This window comes from Uloborus diversus, chromosome 1, assembly GCF_026930045.1.
Source record: "Uloborus diversus isolate 005 chromosome 1, Udiv.v.3.1, whole genome shotgun sequence".
In the NCBI taxonomy this organism is placed as follows: domain Eukaryota; kingdom Metazoa; phylum Arthropoda; class Arachnida; order Araneae; family Uloboridae; genus Uloborus; species Uloborus diversus.
In genome coordinates, this window is record NC_072731.1 from 19,971,994 (window position 1) to 19,993,347 (window position 21,354).

The 21,354-nt window shown below is 32.9% G+C and overlaps 1 protein-coding gene across 1 annotated transcript in view; it reads left to right on the forward strand.

The window, feature by feature from the left end:
* Nucleotides 1-21,354, forward strand: part of LOC129228345 (insulin-like peptide receptor) — a 158,036-nt gene that overhangs the window by 71,133 nt on the left and 65,549 nt on the right. Inside the window, exons 2-4 of the mRNA XM_054863027.1 lie at nt 10,452-10,738; nt 11,782-12,037; nt 20,611-20,786. Coding sequence (XP_054719002.1) covers nt 10,452-10,738; nt 11,782-12,037; nt 20,611-20,786 — 719 coding nt within the window. The remainder of the gene's footprint in view (nt 1-10,451; nt 10,739-11,781; nt 12,038-20,610; nt 20,787-21,354) is intronic.

Consider the following 21,354-nt stretch of genomic DNA (forward strand, 5'->3'; position numbering starts at 1 on the left):
AACTTTTCAGTCACACGCCTTTTACAGTAAAAACTTTAAGGAACAATTCATTTTATGTTGCTTAATTACTTGTTTAAGTAAAAGTATATATTTATTTATTTATTTATTATTTCTTCCACAAGTGTCACAAATACTAATTGTTTAAGTACATTTAACTTTTTAATATTCTGTTTTAGTTCGTTGTAGTAGGACAAGAAAATACGTCCCGCAATAAATTCTCATCTCCGTTACTTAAAGACAAAATGCCATTTCTCATTAACGGATGACAGTAGTAATGTGGGTCATTTTCAAAAAAAAAAAAAAAGCCAAATCCCTGTCCAGGTCCAGGCTATTTTAGATCTGTTTATTAATTTTATGCGTGTTTAAGCAGAGAATATGTTTTCTTTCTTGCTTATTGAACTACACCCTTGTGCAAATTAATTGAAGCAAAATACTTTTTCCATTAGTTTTAAAATCATTCCAAGTATTCTTCACCAATCAAACTAATATTTGTAAAAATGTGTATGGGATGAATAAATCCTTTACCTGACATCAATTTAAACCTATCAGAGGGTCTGAGGGGTTCCGAGAGCGCATTAGCAGAAATTTCCGAAGATGAAATCTGCAGCTATGATCATATCAGTTGAGATTTCACTGTCGTCAGCAATGGATGGGACACCGCGAAAAACGTACAAAGATTCTTACTCGTTCCAAACACCTACAAAGAGTTTTCAAAGGTAATTGGTGTTAGCATTGCAACTGTGAGCCATGTTGTAAAAAACTAAAATTGAGAAACAGGGTCCATATTTCGAAAGCGGAGAGGAAAATGTCGCCGCAAATCGAAAATTAACACCAAGAGTTGACTCTGTTTTACTTATGCAAAGTAAGAGACCTTCGAAAGACTAACGCAACATTTAATGGAGATTCAAAAGAGAATGGAATAAATATTAGCTCATCTACTATTCGGAGTCTATCGGCCGATGAAGAAACAGCTTCTGAGAGAACGAATGAAGAAAAAGGGCTACTTTTGAGCGTTAAAATATAAGAGTGGCGGCGCGAGAGCAAAAGTAAACGTCGGCGATGCAGTTTTGCGAGGCCCTTTTAATCATAAAATATTGTGAGACAAATAATTGAATTCATAGAATTAGTACAAAAACTAACTATTGGCACTTAGGGTTCCCAATTCACTTAATTGCTGGGACAAAAACATTTCGTGATTAGTAGCACAGTCAAAAAGAAGTTTTTTTCGTGGTGGGGGGAGGAGCCGGCACTTTGACTGTGGAAAAAATTACCTGATAGAAAGGGGGGTCTGGGGGTTCTCCCCCGGAAAGATTTCGAAATTTGTAGTTTAAAAACGCCATTTTAGGCTTTCTTTGCTGATGTTAAGGTAAAAAAGGTGCAGGGGGTCTCGGTGGAAATTTCTAGAAATTGAAGCCTTAAAAATGCAATTATAGGCCATATTTATTGACTTTAGGGTCAGAGACTGTCCCAGATCGATTCTTTAAAAAAAAAAAAAAAGTCAAAATCAATTTCCTGCAAATTCTTGAAATTGAAGTTTCAAAAACGGAATTTTAGACAAACTTTGAAGATTTTACCGGAAGGAAGGGAGATCCCTCGAAAATTTTTGAAAATTATGGTCCTAAAAACTTAGGAATATTTTATATTCAGGAGCCATTCCACTTGAACTTTCTGTTAATGAAGTTTAAAAAGCCTAATTGCTTATGATATAAAAGAAAGGCGATATGGGGACCCTTGCCCGAATATTTTCTGAAATTCAATCCTTAAAAATGCGATTGTATTGCCATATTTTGTAATATTACGCTCGGTAATTTTTGAAATTCAAGCTAAAAAAACGCAATTTTAAGCGATTTTCGACGTTGTTGAGCATTTGGGAGCTTTAAGCTGGAAATATCGCGAAGTTTAAGATCTGGAAACAAAATTTCAGTTGCTCCATAATGCTTTCGGTGTGTGTGTGTGTGTGTGTGGAGGGGGAAGAGTTCGGAGGAGCAGCATTTTGGATATTTTCTTACTTTTAGATGAACTTAGGAAACAAAAGAAAAAAGAAAAGAACTGAAAAGGAGAAAAAAGAAAGGGGGGGATAGAGTTAGCTGATCAATTAGCTGTTGCCAATGAATATTTTTAATTCAGGCCCCGACAGAATTGGGCCAAACATTTGCTAAGGCTGACTCTGTGCAGTCTCTCCTGCACGCACTATTTTGATTACCTTTGCGTCTGTTATATTTAATGAGAGCTTCAATCGAAAACATGGAAATATCTTAAAACTTCTGAGAATTTACTTCTGAGAATTTTGCGAGGCCCTATCTGCGCGAGGCCGTCGGCAGTTGCGGACGTCGCCGACGCCTAGCGCCGCCACTGAGGAGGAAAGTACTATTTATACAGGAACGAAAGTAATTTCGCTGTCCTAGGCCAAAGAACTCAACGCGTACAGAGATCTAAAGGCGAAAGAACACGAATCAATATGTAAAACACCCTCAAAAGAATATTTTCTGGGGTTGTTTCAGTTACAGTGGGGTTTGTTCCTTGCAGCCTGTTTACGGTATGATGCGTTTTGAGCAGTATATTACCATTCTGGGAAAAAAAAGGTTTCACCAGAGTTGAAAAAACGATGGAACGAGGATTTTCCAGCTGGGATTTAGACCGTTTCCATTCTTTCAAAATGATCAAGAAGTTCATGTCTAAGAACCAAATTGAGGCATTGGAATGGCCTGGAAAACTCCCTGATAATCAAGGCAGTTGAAAATCTTTGGGATATATGCAAGAATCGTCTATTGCATACGGACTGTTCAACTATGGAGAAGCCAATAACTGCTCTAATTCATGTTTGGGACAAGGACCCAAACGTTATAAATGATTGTAAAAAATGGTGGATTCCATGCCGAATCGTGTCCAAGTGTTAGAAAAAAGTCCTGGACATTATATTATACCCTAAAAACTTTTGCTTTTACATAAGTTTTAATAAAGAACCATTTTTTCTTAGTTTCCTCGATTTTTCGAGTTTGTTACAATTAATATAATTGCAACAAATAAATTTGCACAAGGGTGTATTTTCAACATGATTGTTAAAATTTTTAACGAGTTTATGCATATTAATACTTTAAAAAATGAAACATTGACATGAAAACTGCTTTTTTCCTGCTATCCGAAGACTAATTATATATTTTTAAATTTATTTTTCAGAAAAAATTTATATTGTTCGTGTGAATAAATAAATGCTTCATATTATGAATGGAATCATATAGCATATATTCATATTTAAAAAACAAAAAAAGAAAAAAAAAATTCAAAGGTTAAATGTTGAATTTTTAAAGCCTGTCCTAAAATTGTGTCACGAGTGTTACCTTATTTTGTTTTAATTATTTAAAAATAGATGACACTACCAACGATCTGCAAGCTTTTGGTGTTCATTATTTTTTTCCTGCACTAGTAGTAGAGTCCCGACTTGCGCGAGGGATGCGTTCCAAGACCCCACGCGTAGGTCGAAATTTCGCGTTGTGGAAAAGGGTATGTGTAAAAACTTTTATAAACGTACCAAATTATTTTAGACACTTGTAAACACCCGTTTAACTGTTAAAAACCGTTTCTTAACTATACATTACTGTTTCTTACATAGAGAACTGAATGTTTACTTATATTTTTTTAAAAAACCATTTTATTCAACATAAAATACTGCTACGATGCACAAAATCAATGATCAAAGCGAAAGAAAGACATAAAATAATCCAGTATACGGTACATACTAAGTGAAGTAAATGCACTATAGTTGTACTGTACAGTAGATCCGGTAATGAAATTTGCAACTTAAAAAAAGTGAAGATGATAATAATTAATGCTGCGTGATCAAGCCGATTCTAATATATTTTTAAACACAGTTGCTTCACTAGTTCTTTTATAACGTTTCAATCTATGGCATTGGCAACACCCTTCTTCCTAGTTTCTTTAATTCACAATACAAGAGCAACTTCCATTTTTTTTTTTTTTTTTTTTTTTTTTTTTTTTTGCATGATACTAAAATATTACTCGGTGAACTTTTACGGATTTCCTTTTCTTGACTTTTAATTGTACGTATGGAAGATTCACTCATACCTAATTGTCGTGCCACCTTCGACGCATGTTTTAGTTCAGATTCAGCTTTTCAAGAAGCCTTAGCATCGAGAAGCTTTAGCTTTTCTTTAATTGTCAAAACTTTTTCTTTTTATCTTCACAAATTATAGATGAAACAGCTGTCTTAGATGTCATTACTTCATCAACTTTCTCATTTAGAATGGGGGAAAAAAATTTAAATAAGGAGTAGTTATTTGTATAAGCGATGTTCAGATTAGTACGGTGTGGGAACTTCCGCTCTCAGTGATTCGAAAGGGAGAGAGGTCTATTCACGAAAAAATATATATAATAGCCAATAACAAAGCCAATACATACACGACACGATTCCCATTCGAAAAGTTTCGCGTTGCGGGTGAGGAATTCGCGTTAGGCTTAAAATTCTTTACTGATGAAAAAATCGTATTATAGCAATTTCGTGTAAATCGGATCGCGTTGTAGCGGGAGTCGACTGTATAATACAGTAAAAGTGCTTTTTTTTTTTTGGATTCTGCGATTGATTCAAGAAATATTGGGATAAAACAAGGCACAGGAAGGAGAGGATTTTTATTAATAACCATGAGTGTTATCTTATTTTTATGACTCATTACTGGGTAAGATGATTTTATTTTCAAAGCATAATGAGAACATGAACAGGTTATTAAATAAGCCTAAAAAATACTTATGTATTGATTATTACTATTATAGAATAAACTTAGCAAAAGTAAATTTTTGTCATGAAGATTACTTGTCACGAGTGTAACTTTTTTTATGAGTGACATTCATGAGAAAACTATGTAAAATAAATTCTTTTATGGAGTTTAGTTAGCATATTTGTTTAAAACAGGGTTGGCAAGGTTTTGGACACTACGGTAAAAACCATGGTAAAAACCCTGGTTTTTACCGTCCTGTCCAAAACCCTAGTGTCCAAAACTGTTCGAAAGTGTCCAAAACTATATTTTAAGAAAAATAGTATTGTGTGAGAAAACATCAAAAAACAGAATAAAATGTATCAAATTAATGTTTTATATTGAACATTTATTCAATGAGAACATTCAACTTACTTATGCAGCTGATTTTAATCTAGTTGCATAGGAGTTAAATTCTTGATAAAAATTTCAATTTTTATGCATAAGTTTATTTATTTTTGATAATAGGAACAAAATTTCCCTATGTTTATGCATGTGTGCAAATGAAAGCAGGGTTGGCAAGGTTTTTATCATCCTGTTCAAAATGCTTGTGTCCGAAAATGTCCAAAACTATTTTGTAAGAAAATATCAAAAACAGAACAAAAAGTGTCAAAATTATTTTATTGACTATTTAATATATTTATTCAATGTGAACATTCAGGTATAAATATATATGTAACTTATTTATGCAGCTGATTTTAATCTAGTTAAGTAGAAATTATTAAATTTTTCATTAAAAATTTCAATTTGTATGTAGGAGTGTTTTTTTTTTTTTTGCATAAACTAAATTTTTTGACATTTATGCATGTGTGCAAAAGAAAGTGTTCAAAATATAGTGCAATAATTGACTTAAATGCAATAAATTACAATTTTTTTTAGTTACAGAATGTACATTAAAAACGTAAACTAAAAAAAGAATAGCACAAGTTTTATAATATAAGTGTTTAATCATCAATTTCATGTTCTTTAATCTAAGATTTAAAAAATGAATTTTGTTAAAAAATCATGTAAAACTTATTTGCAAAAACCATTTAAAAAATTTAGCTTTTTTTCTTGCACCTAAATATTGTACATTTAATAATATTCCTTTGCGTTATGAATGGAACTGAAATTAGTTGTCTTGGTACTGTTGTGAATTTCCTTTCAAAACTTTACCGACTGTTAAATAAGTTTTTGTGAAAAAGGTATTGGCAATTTTTTTAAGTAAAATGTTTTTTAAATGAACATTTTGAAGAAAAATATTATCAAGTACTGATTAATTAAACCTCATTAATATCTTTATTTATGCATCATGAATATTGCAGCGAAAACGAATTGATTAGATTACACCCCTTTAACTTTAACATAGTTTTGGACAGTTTAATGCAGTTTCGGACACTTTTGGACAGTTTTAGACAGTTTTGGACAGTTTTAGACAGTTTTGAACGGTAAAAACCATCTGTCCTGTCCTAAACCAGTTTTGGACAGTCCAAAATCCAACCCTGGTTTAAAACCAAAAGTTCTAAATAAAGATTTTTATTTAAAAAAAAATTTAATTCTTATAATATTATTTATGCAGAATGTCTGCTAGTTTGACAGTTTCATTTCTCGCCCCAATGGATTGAAATGTAAAAAAAACTCTATGGTAAAAGCTAAACAAATCAAGGAAAAGTACAAGAGAATTGAAAAAAAAATTTTACGTGACGATGTAAGTCATGCTACTACAGGAAAGAAGGAAACTCGATCCAAAAATAAGTTAGAAGTGCAGAAAAAGTTTTTACAATATACTATGAAAATTGAAAATTTTTGCGATGAAAAAAGTAATTTTTGAGCCTGTGTCATACTCATTATTAATAAAATAAGACCTTTTTGTTCTGAATCAAACTGATGATGATGATAGAGACAATTGTAGATGTGTATAACATGCAAATTTAAAATCATGTTTCGCAAACTATTTAATTTGAAAGTTCTGTACTGCAAACCTGCATGTATTGACATCCATTTTAGCTTGTGAAAAAAACCAACTTTAATAGTATGTTCAATAATTATAGAAGTTGTATTCATTATAAAATTCCCGTATGAGTTAAAGATCTGGACAGTAGTACAACTTGGAGAAAGTGGAGCAAAGTAAAAGAAGACAAATGCAGAATAAAGAACAGAAAAAAGTCAATTTTTTTTTGTGACTGTTCAGAAAGTTGAAATACTTCATGGAGCTGTTTACGCCTTGAAAATAATTATTTCCATAATCAGAAGAATTTAAACCTTTTTAAGTTTAAATTTTAAGCTTCAACCTGGTGGAGTTTATGTGTTGATTAAAGTTTTTGGAGATTACCCAAATAAAGCCACAGCACAAATATGTTGGTATCTGTCAAGAATATGATGCTGTGTACGGAAAGCTTAAGGTAGCTTTTTTTAGAGTAACTAGTGAAACTGGCCAGTTGTTTCGATTAATGGAGAATGACTCTTCATATATAGAATTTGACCAAATTTTAAGTATTTTGCCTGATTCTCAACTTGTAATTAAAGGCAACAGAGTTTATTAGTTTCCCATTTCCAAATGATCCAATTGATATGGTTGAAAAAGCATAACATGCTTTTTTCACATCTTATCAAAGTCTAACCATTTGTGTCATGAGTGTTACCTAGTAAACAAGTTCTAAATACAATTTCAAAAAACAAAATAAATGCATAATAACTCCATTAAAATTTGTAGGTTAATTAAAAGCAATGTATCTTCATATAACAGTATTATTTATTTATTTATTTATTTTCCATTTCATTTATATAATTATAAGAGGCAGTGAAAACATGAAACATGGTAACACTCATTTTTATCAAAAAAATACTAATTATTTTTTTAATGTGATATAATCAATGGACAAATTCATTCATAAAATATATGATTTTTGTGAAAATAAACACTTAAATACTTTATTGAAACATCGTCGTGTTGTCCAGTTACACTCATGACATTGAAGGTGAAAAACTTACTTTGAAAGTAAAATATCTCCGGTCGTATGAAAAATTAAGCTCAAATATTATTGTATCCTTAAAAATTAACGGAGTGTATGTAAAAATAAATAAAACAGTTGATGATATTTATGTTAGAAATTTTTCAAATGCTGTTTTTGCAAATATTTTGAAAATGATCCATATTACATTTTATTTTCCATGATACAAGGGTTTTTTTTTTAATTTCCAGCCATAAAGAAGTTGTAAAATTTTTGTTGAAAAACAAGAAGATTATATATATATATATATATATATATATATATATATATATATATATATATATATATATATATATATATATATATATATATATATATATATATATATATGTTTGTATATAATATAGATTTTTTTTTTAAACCAAGTGTGGTTATTGAAAATTCCCACCTCCGTAAACTTGAATTTCAGGGATGTAAATTAATGAATAAAAATAAGTGCAGATGTTTTTATATGCTTCATATGAGCAGATTGTAGCAACGAAGAAAAAACTTCTTTCCCTAAAAATGTATCCATTAGACCTATATTAATGGAGAATTCCTCACCTCCGTGACAGACCTTATCAATGTCATTATTTCTGAGGTGAGAATAAATGCTGGAGTGGAAATACATCAATTTTAGACAGTCTACAAAAATTATAAATTTCTAGTATATTCTCAAATTTACTAATTAGGAAATATATTAATACTATACTATTTTAACACAAATTGGAACTAAAAGGATAACTAAAATTTCAGCCGTACTTTGATTAGAGAGTTTAATATTAGATTCACACTAATCATTAAAATAGCTCATTGTTTGCACCAATTAACAAAATTACTACTTTGATATCAAATTGGTCTCTATTTTCAAACACTAAAAGTTTTTTCCTTTTTTTTTAAATTTCCGTAAACAAGGTATAATTTTAATATTTTATTTATAAGTAAAATAATTGGAATTTATCTTGGCCATTGTTTATGGTTACTCCTAGCAGGTAACACTTTCATGTAAGAATGAAAAAAATAATAAATAAATAAATAAAAAGTTTTGTGAAATTCAAAAATATTATCGTTCAAAAGTTACACATTCTGGAGAATGACCCATGTTCGTGGCATCTCGAATCATTGTTGTATAAATTTTTCATTCCGATGGGAAATTTCGGAATAGCGATTATTCTTGTAATTTTTCTTTTTCCTTATTCTTTTCCTCTTTTCTTATGTACATGGATAGTTCAAGACAGAAAAATTCATTGCTACACGAATCTGTCGGTGGCAGAATCTCGGTTATTCTGGGGAAGTAGTTTCAGAAAATCAATTATTCTTGTAAGTTTTCTTTTTTCCTGTGTACTGTTTTTTAAACTATTAATCATAGGTTCGGGGCAGCTCGAATCATTGTTCTATAAATTTTTCGTTCCGATAGAAGTAATTTTGGAATAGCGGTGATTCTTGTAAGTTTTCTTCCTCCTGCCCCTTTAATAATTTTGTTTTGAAATGTAATGTTTTTGTTTGAAAAATAAATAATAATAAAATCAATAGTATTGGTAGCACTATCGATTGCTTTTAACGAACGAATTTCTTAATCTATTATTCATTTTAATCCAAACGCTCTAGCCGCTATTTAATTAAGTTTCCATTTAGCAATGTTTGATTTAAAACTCAACAACATCAATTCTTGCATAAGTTCATGTTTTAGAATTCATTAATACTTAATGTCAAATTTTTTTTAATTTAAATTTTGTTTGCGCATTTTTTTTTTTTTGAATGTGCCATTTGTTATTTTTAATTTAAATTTATTTAGTCTTAACACTTCATTAATAAAAAAGATTACATTTTTAATTCAGCAGTTGCGATGGTTTTAAATAAAACTATCGATTTATAAAAAGAAGTACCATCGAAACTTAAACTTAATAATTATGTATTCGCTTTAAAAAATAAAATTTAAACACTTACCATTTTGACTAAAGTAAAATTTGCTCCAGTTACAAGTTGATATGGCGGCAAATGCAAACTCCAAAAATGTAGACTGGGCAAATGTGGATCCCTATATTAAATTATTCTGTCTGAGAACTTTTGTGTTCTCTACTCAGACTAGACAAGAAGGAATATTTACTTAAGATTCTTGCCTTATTTAAAATACGAAATTTCACGAACGAAATTACAATCCGTACCTTATTTTACAACTGTAAATCTTTCTTTCTTTTTTTTTATATGAGTGCAGACTTCTCTTTAAAAACAACAGCCTGATAAGCGATCTTCAGATACTTGTTTGTTTTCCTCCTGCAGATAAGTCGTAATGCTTTTTTTTTCTTCTCATCATTTCTGTCAAATTTGTATGTCTCAGACTAGTTCGAATTTCCTTTTTATTTATCTGCTAGAGGGGGAGGGGGGTCGTTTAGAATCATTCGATCGTCCAGTTCCCATCTGGTTTCTACGAAGTATTCCGAGTTTGTCCACGCACAAAGGATGTCACACTTTTTTCAACATTTTTGACCCCCCTCCTCCCTTTGTTTTAAAAGTATACTTTCAAATTCTGAGCAACGCTTCATGTGTTCAACTTTTCATCCATAAGCTCATTAATTTTTGCATTGAAAAAGGCGTTCCCTGTAACGCCGAAACACGTGTCTGCTGTAATTGGCAAAATTTGTGCTTTTTCTAACGTTGTTTGTCTTACTTTAAATAAATAAATGGTATATTTATCTTTTTTTTTTTTTTTTTGCAGTGTGCAAGAACGTGGACATCCGGAACTCGGTGGAGAACTTCCGAAAGCTAGACAACTGCACCGTCATCGAAGGCTACCTGCAAATCCTGCTGATCGACAATGGACAGGCCCATGAGTACGACGGCCTGGTGTTCCCAGACCTGGTGGAGATTACCGGATATTTGTTGCTGTACCGAGCCTTCGGCCTCAACTCAGTGGGCCGTCTATTCCCGAACCTGGCCGTCATCCGGGGCAACGTACTCTTCCACAACTACGCGATGGTCGTGTTCGAAATGTACCACCTGCAGGTAAAGATCTAGATTAGCGGTCGCCACTCGCCACGTGACGACTAAATTTAAAAAAAAAAAGAGTTCAACTAAATTTTTTTATAACATTCTCTACCCGTCCGCCACTTTCCCCAATCCCACCTATAATCGATTGTTGTTAAAATGCCATCAATTAGTTTTTTATTAACCTTTATTGAAACTGATATTTTCTTGTGTTTTAGTTTGCAGTTTTTCACTCAGCCCTAAATAGGGGCAGGGCGCTTTCAGAAAAAGGGCACTTTTATTCAATTACAGGTCACTTTTTGACAGAAGTTTTGTATTAGGAAAGGTGTTTATTTTATTTTTTTTTACATTACTATATGCATACAAAATCCAAGTATTTTTCAGTAGTTTTTTTTTTATATAATGATTTTTTTTCCCAATGTTTGATTTAAAAAAAAAAAATTCTTTCGGACCATTCAAATTTATATTTTAAGCAGATTATAAGCGATGGGTGTAAAAGGGAATTATTTTTCAAGGCCGGACTTGTGTGAATCTTTACCTTTCGGAAAAAGAGTTTGCATTTGTGATGAAGTTTTGTTAAAACTTTTAAGAGGCAAGGAAGACACATCGAACATTAGTTTAAAAGGGGCCGGCTCAGCGCCCTCCTAAAAAAGCCTGGGAAAACACTAAATAGTAACCTTTACTGCTAATTTGTTGCCTATTCTTCGTTCACAGGAAAGATAAGCTAATGCCAACAAATAAATGAGGCATTTGGAGACGTCAATCAGTCTTTGGCTTGGTCAAGAACAAATTTGTGCCAAGCAGATGGCGAAGGCGAATAGTATTGGTTTATTTTTTAATTTCCAGAAAAAGTCCCCAAATGTGGCAAACCTTCTGACAACCTTTGTCTTTTGGCCTATCTTTTTCATGAAAAGAGTATAGTTTTTTTTTAATTTTTTTTAAAATAACTTTTACGAAGAAAAGTGGCGACTAGAAAAAAAGGAATGACGACTAATAAATTTGCGTTTACTCGCCTCTGATGGCGACCAGAAAGTCCTCACAATCTTGATTTTTACTCGCAGGAGATCGGGCTGACGAGGCTGACCGACATCCTGCGCGGATCGGTCCGGATAGAGAAGAATCCGGGACTGTGCTACGTGGACACCATTGATTGGGACCTGGTGGCGCGGCAGGGCAGGGGCGGCCACTTCATCAAGGCCAACAAGAAGTGGGACGAGTGCCCCAACACCTGCCCCGAGCCGGACCTCTGTCCGCAAGTCACGAGGGAAGATGGCAAGTCTCTCAGGCTCTGCTGGAATCCGCAGAATTGTCAGAAAAGTGAGTAGAACCTCAAAGGGAAAGATTGTATGTATGTATAGCACTCCCGAATTTCGAAGCCTTCTCCTGACTCCCCTTATGAATTAAATATGTGCCGAATTTTCTTCTAAACAACGAAATTCCCTTAAAAAAAAAGATTTTTCAGTGATTAAAAGTGCAGGGAAAAGCTCTACAGTAAAAAGACCACGATCCCCAAAAATAAACCTTTTCATTCACAAGTTTTAAAATTGCTTTCTGGTTTTAAAACTCGTGAATGGAAAGGTTTTGTTTTTTCATTTGTGTTTTTCACGAGACGACTATTTTTGAAACATGTTTCGTTTTCCTTCTTTTCAAGATTTTTACTCGGCAAAATGCGGCGAAACACGTTTATGATTTTTCTCTGAACTTCCTATATTTTTACCTGTTGCAAGTAATGTTTATTATCACTTAAGAGAGAAAACAAACTTTTACCTATTTTAAAGCATTAATTTTTTTTTTAACTATACGTTGAAGCTTTTTGACCTCAAAAAAGTAATAATAGTAATCGAGCAATTCCACGTGTAATTTACTGACATTTTTAAAAGTAAAACTGTATTTTGTGATTTTTAACTCAAAATATACATTGTACAAAAGATCTTCTCCCCTGGTTTATTGTAGTTTTTAAGCTGAATTTAATGATACAATTGAATTCTAAAAATACATTTTGGATGATTAAAAAAAAATAATTAAAAGCATGGTAATTGACTCACATGCTACTACTTTTTAAAGTGTCAGTCAGCTACAATGTTTTTAACAAATTTTAAAAATCATCTAAAATCTATTTCGAGAATTCAATTATATCATTAAAGTCAGCTTTAAAAATACAATAATCCAAGAATGAAATATCGTTTGAAAAACGCATGTTGTACGTTGAATGTTACAAAATGCTTTCTGTTTTGCTTTTAAATGTCAGGCAGTTACCCTTGGAATTGCCCAATCTCAATTTTCGAATTTTGGGTCCTGCCGGATTTTCAAGCGCCGAACTTGTGGTCCCATACAGGCTTGGTTTAAGAAATCCCTCTTCTTATATTTTAAAAATCCTTGTTACACTCAATTTTTTGTAGTTTTATACATGCTAAGTCTCCCTAGTTTCCAACTTTCAATGTTGGCAGTTATGGTATGGTTGTACTAGCTTTTGCTTTGAGCCATAACATGCTTGTTTACTTGTTGATTGATACTGTCTGCCGTAGCAAAATGGCCACAAAATTAGAACCAGTTCCCGTCGTCAGCAAACTTCAGATAATCTTTTGTGTGTTTGTTTGTCTTTCTCCTTGAGAAAAACGTCAAAACTTTAGTCTGGCTCCGATAAGATGAGGCCTAACTTTGAGAGAGTTCATTTCTCTTTGAAAACAAATAGAGGAGGAACGTTGCTGAGCCTGGTCATCATGCTCACAAACATGCTAATCCTACAAATATGCTTTCTCAAGCCAACTTTCTCCAACCCTACTTTAGCAGTTGGAATCGTTTAATCGTTCGTTCATTGGAATCGTCCTATCTGATGGAATTACAGCAACATGTGGTAAGTGGTATTTTCTTCTCTCGTGGACTCATCTACTTGCTTGCCAAGTTTCGTTCGATTCTTGGAGTAAATTTTTAAGGTATAGCTAGCGCACTTAATGAGAAAAACGTCCAATGTTTCAATCTCTCATCAAACGTGTCTAAAATCGAAAAATTTCAAGAATCCAAAAGATTATTTGGTATGCGTTGTTTGCCTACTTTTGATAATGTGTTACGAGTGATGTGCCGGATCGTTAAAAAAGTAGATCCACGGATACGGATCATTAGTGTCAAGATCTATGGATACGGATCTCATTTTTTTTTTTTTTACCCAATACAACTATCCAAGTATAAAATTTGTTACGGAAAGTATTCTCGTCAGAATAATGGCAGTTTCTTCAAAAAATGTCAACTGCGGCAAAAATATAATCAAGGCTATGATTTACTCTTTAAAGAGATCTCCGTTAAAACTGAGGGAGAGTTGGAAGGAATGGATCAGCGCTGCATTAATGCTTCGATGGAATGTAAAAAATTATTTCTAGCCAAGGGCGCCCATATAGGGGACAAGGGGGGCTTAAGCCCCTTCTTAGAAATCAGAACTTCCTTGCTTTAGTAAGTAATTTCGCGGGTCAGAACACACATTTGTTAACAAATATGAACTGACTGCAGGTAAAAATTTTAAATCATTGAGCTTTTTCTCCTTATCTTCCGACTATGAAATCGCTACCAATCACCCTTATAAAGGCTTAGAACTGCATTTAAAATTTACTTAACAAGATTTTAGCTCCTACTGTATATAAGTTGGAAGTTTCAAATAAATATCAAACGCAGAAAACTTCGTTCTTTCAATTAGGGCCAACATTTTTAACTTACGGATAAATTTTTTCTACCATAATTGTGAAAAACGTTACATCGGTTTTTAATTAATATCTCCGGTAACTAAAGTTCTACAAAAACGAGGCCAAACTAAGAACACTTTTGATCAAGTCACCTTTTGAACGAAAAATGAACTATCAAAATCGGTACAGCTGTTTAGGAGCTACGATGCCACAAAAAGACACACCCCTGATACATACTTTAAAACTTATTTCCCCTTCCTTTTTGCAACGGGGAGGAGGGGGGGGGGGGGAACAAATTGGCTTCTGAAATTATACCTTATAATTTAAATAGGGAATAAAACCTATTTAACGGAATTTAAGAATCTTTTATTCAAATATTTAAAATTTTTTAGAATAGAAATGATCCGTCAAAAAAGTAACGGGTATCCGTTACTTTTTTTTCTTTGTCTTGATCTTTGTTTTCCCTCGGATATCCGCGAATACGGATATCCAGAACATCCACTAGTTACGTTCTCCACCCCCCCCCCCCCCCACCACCCACACACACACTTATTTTTTGTGCATAGTTCATTTTTCATTTCATTTGTTATTGGATAGAATCAAGCACTTTTGATTTTTCGTTTTTCAAACACTAAATCTAAAACCAACGAAAACTTCTTGTTTTTTTCCCCTCTTCAAGTACATTTAATCGTATAGAAAAACTCCCAACAAAACTGTAAGTATGTTTTTATTTCAGAAAATAATTAGTCATAATGTGTTTGTCTTGTTTGTATTCGATAACGTATGAAATCGTGCTTGAATTGATGAAATCAGCTGCGCAAATAAAGGGGAAAGAAACGCGCATCCGGTTTGTTTTTTTAGAAAAATCTTATACAGTCGAACTCACTCATAAAAAGCCCTGATTTAACGAGAAAACGGATTAGCAAGGAAATCTGAAATACTTGGTTGGTACAATGTTTAGTCCATAGGAGCATAACTCACTTTTAACGAGCAAACCCCGCTTAAAGTGAACGATTTTTTTGTGATTTGTAAAATTTCTATTGACGTCCAGCTCAGCTTCTCCTTTTTACTTCCTTTTACAAAAAAGGAAGTATTGTATTCGCGAAAAGATTTTCACCTAAAAATCGGCCTTAATTTCCATTTTACTCACCCCCGAATGAATGTTTAGTTTTTTTTTCAACCCGACCACACGTGGATATGTGCTTAGGAACGTACAGACAGCCGAGATATCCATTTTGACTATCCCCGAGTTAATTACAACGAGTTTTCTCGTGACGTATGTATGTGCGTATGTGTGTATGTCTCATAACTCAAGAACGGAATGTCCTAGAAAGTTGAAATTTGGTACGTAGACTCCTATTGGGGTCTAGTTATGCAACTCTCCTTTTGGTTGCATTCGGGTGTTTCTAAAGGGGTCTTTTGGCCCCTTTTGAGGGGAAATCATTGTTAATTTCGATGTAAACTCATGTGGTATACTTTGTCGGACACTTGGCGATATATCGCCAGTTTTTTGGTCGCCAAGATTTGTCGCCAACTTGGTGACAAATTTGGCGATTTTTTTTTTTTTTTTTTTTTTTTAAATCTGGTTTCAATTTGGACACTGTTGGTGATATTTAGAGAGTCAACTATTGAATCATATTAAAACTGCCAATAATGAGAAACTGACATTAAATTGCAGTAAAAGAAAGTGTGAAGCACACATCAGCTCGTTTTTTTTTTTTTAAATAAATTTTCTTTAACATTCCAAAGTCAACCAAAGTTAGTGATAAATTATAAATCCTGTGAACAAGCGATGACAGCGCTTTTTTTTTAAATTTGTGAAGCAAAGAAACATATAAAAGTTATATATTTGTGTATCTGTGTGTATGTGTATTCCTCAAAAACAATGACATAAGAAAGAGACATTCAGACAGTTCAGAGCAAAGTAACCAATTTATTTGGGATTGAACAGTGGTTGAAAAGAAGAAAAAAAGCAACTGTGATGAATTTTTATAATTTTTTTTCCATGAACTCGCTTTTTAGGAGATTATGTTTTAAGTAGCAAATATCGCGGTCCCTTTGTCCTCTTTATAAGCGAGTTAGACTGTATTTGCAAACGAAATAGTCAGGGGGCTACGGGGGAAGAAAATGCATTTTGTGATAAAAGTTTGAAACTTGGCATTGTTTGTAGACATTGTATATACAAATATTTTAGGAAGGGGAGACATTCCAAAACCTTTCTGGCCGCCATTTTTGGTCCAAATCCAAAAATGGCGATTTTTTAAAAATAAATTTATTATAATTATTTAAATCATTGGTTTTATCACTCCATAGATGTTAATTATATTTTTTACCGTTTAAAGTTCCATTAAACGTCTAATTTCAGAAATAACCTCACAAAAAGTGGTTTTAAAAAAAAATCGATATTTTTAAAATGTAAATAATCGGACGTTAATTTTCCCCCTTATTACATAATTACTGGTTTCTGAATTTAAAGATACATTTAATTAGGATTATATCAAAGTAGGGTTCCAGTTATCCGAACTCTAGTTGCCCGAACTGTCCAATTATCCGGCCATGATGCACCTCGTTTTTTATGACTTTTTTCTGCATAATCGAACTACTTTCCAAAGGGTATTAGAGAATAAGGACTTGAAGGAAAATGGGTGAAATTAATGTCAATACAACATAATTCTAATAGAAAGAAATTTAAAATTTGAATTTTAAATTTCTTCTTCTTATTACTATTATTACTATTGTTGCTGTTGTTAATTCTCCGTTACCCGATTGATCACTAACCTTCCAGACGTACACAAAACCATCGAATAAGAATGTTTATTCTAAAAGTGACTGTGAACGTGTCTTCTGTTATTGGATTGGACCATGCTTACAAGGAAAACAATTCGGTGGTGAAAGGAAACAGGGGTACTATTGGACTATCACAGATCCAACTGTTTTAAGATGTCTGTTGGTGGTCTTGAAGTTATCGATTTAGTTACACATTTCGAAATGGTTACCTCGACTCATTTAAAGAAACGATGTATATGCGCAATGAAGAAATTTTAAGTTTCTAAAGCCTGTTATCAAGAAAAGTCTTGAAGATTCAGGATTTGAAGAGAAATAGCTGAACATGGAAATCCAGTTTTAAAAACATCGAAAGAATTGTTCTCATTAGAAACGAATATAGCAGTAGACAAAGAATATGTGGAGCAACTCATGAAGATAGGGCAAGTTGGAAAAAAACAGTTACAACAAATTCATAGAGAAAAGAATTGAGTCTCAAAAGCCACTTCATATTCAAGGGTAGAAAAAAATAACTTTTTAGTCTTTCATTTTTACAGAAAAACCAGTAGGTCTGTTTAATGAAAAGATTAACATTCGATGCAGATTCATTTTCAAAGCTTTTCATTTTTTGCAATATCATACATTTCAACCTAGATGAATTTTTCCTCTATGAAAATCAACCTCACCCTCCATCGATTTCAATAAATGGAGCTCTTTGAGCGGGAAATAAGTCTATAGTCATTAACACTCCTGCTCAATGAATTAAGTAATAGTATTCCTACTGATGAAGACTACTCGAGAGAAGACAAAAAGGAGTTGAGAAGGGTTTCTGAAGATGAAAATGATGAATGCCAATTTTTTTTTAGAATAAGTGCAGAGATACATTGTGATGCTATTGTCTATGATTGTTCTTTCATCATTCACATAAAAGGACCTAGGACCGAAATTTTTTTGTTGGAGTATCTAAAGTCTATTTAGGATACAGATGCAATACATATAAGAGGAATTGAGAGCCATTTTGGAAAAATGGTTTACTTCCTGTTAACTGGATCAGTTTCCTCCGGAATGCAGTAAGAAGGCAGAATTGTTTTTCATGATTGCACTTCCTATACCATCTTGTTTTGCTCTTAATGATTCGATGGTGATTTTCATTTAATACAACAGCTATAGCTCCATCAAATCACAAGGAAGCTGATTATAGGATGTACATGTTTTGGATGCTGCAGAAAGAGGATACAGAAGCATATGAGTAAGAACTGTTGAATCACGCTGTCATTTCAGGCATATCATACTTCCATGAGCGGTACAAAAAAAGAAGAAAGAAGATAAAGCTTAAATTTGTAGCTGGAAAACACTTTAGACTTATACTAGTCCAAGATTTTGCTCACAAATTCGGTCAGCAAAAAGCAATTGCTCAAAGAGGGTTCCACTCATTCTCAAGATGTGACACAACCTCTTTTGTTTACAGGTCAGGGAAAAGTGACGATGTGGAAAAGATGGAAAGACGATCTTTATTGGTGCGTTTTCATATCTATCCCAACCTAAAAAAAAAAAGCATACCTGATTATAAATTTCAAATATCTTAGCGAATCTTCGCTACTTGTCTTCCTGTAACTTCCGTCCGTAAATGAAGCTAGAAAATGTTTTTCCACCAGCAAACAAAGACCAATGATTAACTTATCACCCACAGCTTAAGCCCTTAGGTAACTTATTTAATGCTTATCAGGTACAAGGTAGATATCAATGGGGCAGTTGCCTAAAAATTTAGTTTGAACTTAAATTTATGATTGGAGTTTACAGTAATTGATGAGAATCACGTTCTTGTTTGTTTGAATTTGCCCGCAGTTTCATGTGCTTAAAACGAATTTATGGCATGCAAGTGTAAAAAACAACTGCTCGCAAATAACTTGCGGGTGCTTAAAAAATTAACTCATCTGCACATCGATGAGTGAATACTGCAATGGAAAATGCTATGTATGTTTAAATTACTTGTAAATTCAAACGTTTTAAATTACCTTCTGTACAATCATTGTGTGTATCACTTACTCTGATGTGTTGTAGTTTTAGTTGTAGTTTTTATAATAGTGAGTTATATTTCAATAAATAACAATTTTATTAATAATGACGATTTTTTTTAGCTTTATTAACATAGCACTAAACTGCTTATTGCAGTAATTTATACCCCTTACATCGTTTGAAACATAGAATAAACGCTTCAAATAGTCTAATTAGAAAAAAATTTAAATATGTTTGAAAGCTTTTAATAATAAATTTTGGATTTCTATGAATAAAATATTCGTGCCCCTTCTCCACCCCCTGCCTTCATTTTGCTAGGGCAAATATGACTTATAAAACTGCAGAATGTGAGTGAAACTTCTCAAAAACAGCAAAAAAAAGTGTTTGAAGTTTTCTTTCTTTTTTTTTTTTGCCGATAATGAAAATTGATTTCGTTTTAACTAATCAAGGTATTTTATTCGTTCTTAAATTTCAATTCAAATGTTTGTTTCAAGTTTTGAAAAAAATACTAGCTTTGTTTATGATTTTTCATTTCTAGTTTTATTTTTAGTTTTGTAATCAGTTTTTATCAGTACTTTTTAAAACGTATGTTCGGATTTTCTAATGTTTCGGATTTGCTGGGTTCAGATTATTGGATTCTACTGTAAATTAATTGATCTTCTTTAACATAGTGCTTTAAAGTACATTTAAAAAAAAACGTTTCTCAAACAACCCCTCCAGCAGAAATGTTAAAGACTTTAGTTCGTTGAAGTTTCTTTTCAAAAAAATCAAAGTTTTTGAAATTATTATGAAAATTAGGAGGTGAAGAGATATGTTGATGGCTTTCCACCCTTTAGTAAGCATAATAGAACTCACAATAGAAGGTACAGTGGGTGTTTTTCTAAAAATAAAAAGTAAAAGTAGTTTTGGATTTTTGACCAAAAATGGCCGTTGGGGGGGGGGGGAGTTTGAAATTTCTCCCCTTCTAAAAATGTTTGTAAGGACATTGTCTACATGCGTGCCATTTTTCATGACTTTATCACAAAATGCAGTTTCCGGCTATATTTCCTACCATTAGCCCCTCTACTAAAACAAATTGTTACAATGCTGAAATCGCAATTAAAAATCAGTCATTGTTTAGCTTTACCAAGTTCTTTTTTTTTTTTTTTTGCTTTTTATTAACTTATAAGTACACGAGCACAAATAACCCCTCCCTTTCACTAAGATTATTTACTACAAGATGTAAAAAAAAAAAAATTAAAAGAGAAAAAGCTAATGCAAAAAAATGTTTTTAAATATTGAAAGTGCAGTTTATTTTTTATTGCTTTTTTGATGATCTTGAGGTTTTTTTCTGCATTTACGATGACTTTTCTAAGACGCTTTAAGTTTTAGGTTGTCAATTTCTTAGCTCTGGTTATCATCATTTTTAAATTTACCAAGTGAAAAAATCTTCTCTTCCAGTATGTGCTCCGCAGTGCGGACAAGAGAACGCCACCTGCCAAACCGATCCAGAGAAATGCTGTGCCAAAGAGTGCTTGGGTGGATGTTACGGACCGTCATCGTCTGACTGCGTGGCATGCCGGCATGTCATGTATTCAGGGAGATGCATGAGGAAGTGTCCGCCTGGTACCTTTGAGGTGGGTTTTTTCTCATTTTGTTGTTATGCCAGCTTTTCTCTCGTTCCTTAAACTGGTTTCTTACGGATCGCGATAGCAGCAAAATCTTTGTTAATGACTTTCTACAAATATTCTCAGTTCTTCCCTCAGAGAAACTGTATTAGTAGAGAGACTCTTCTCTTTTGTTATAAGAAGTAAAGCTCAGCAACAACTTACACGTTTTTTTGCAGTAAGTTACCACCCTATCACGTTCTTCATTGTCATCTATATAGCTAGAGCCGCCATAAAGATAGGCCGACGCATCAGCTTAAATTTAGCCATTTTGGATCGGTTTTTTTTTAAATTTTTGCAATGTTAAGGTTACTACAGCAAAGTTTCGTATTTCGCCAGATTTGCTGAAAATAATATTTTATTTTATAAACAATTCACGGGCCGCTAATAATTGCTCACAGTTAACAATCACCAAACGCCATAACTCGCCATAAAGACAGACACTCAAACACGCGCTCCGATCCAAAATGGCTGATCTTAAGCCGATGCGCCGGTAGCAGCTCTAGCATTAGCTGACGTCACTAGCTGTCGCATGATC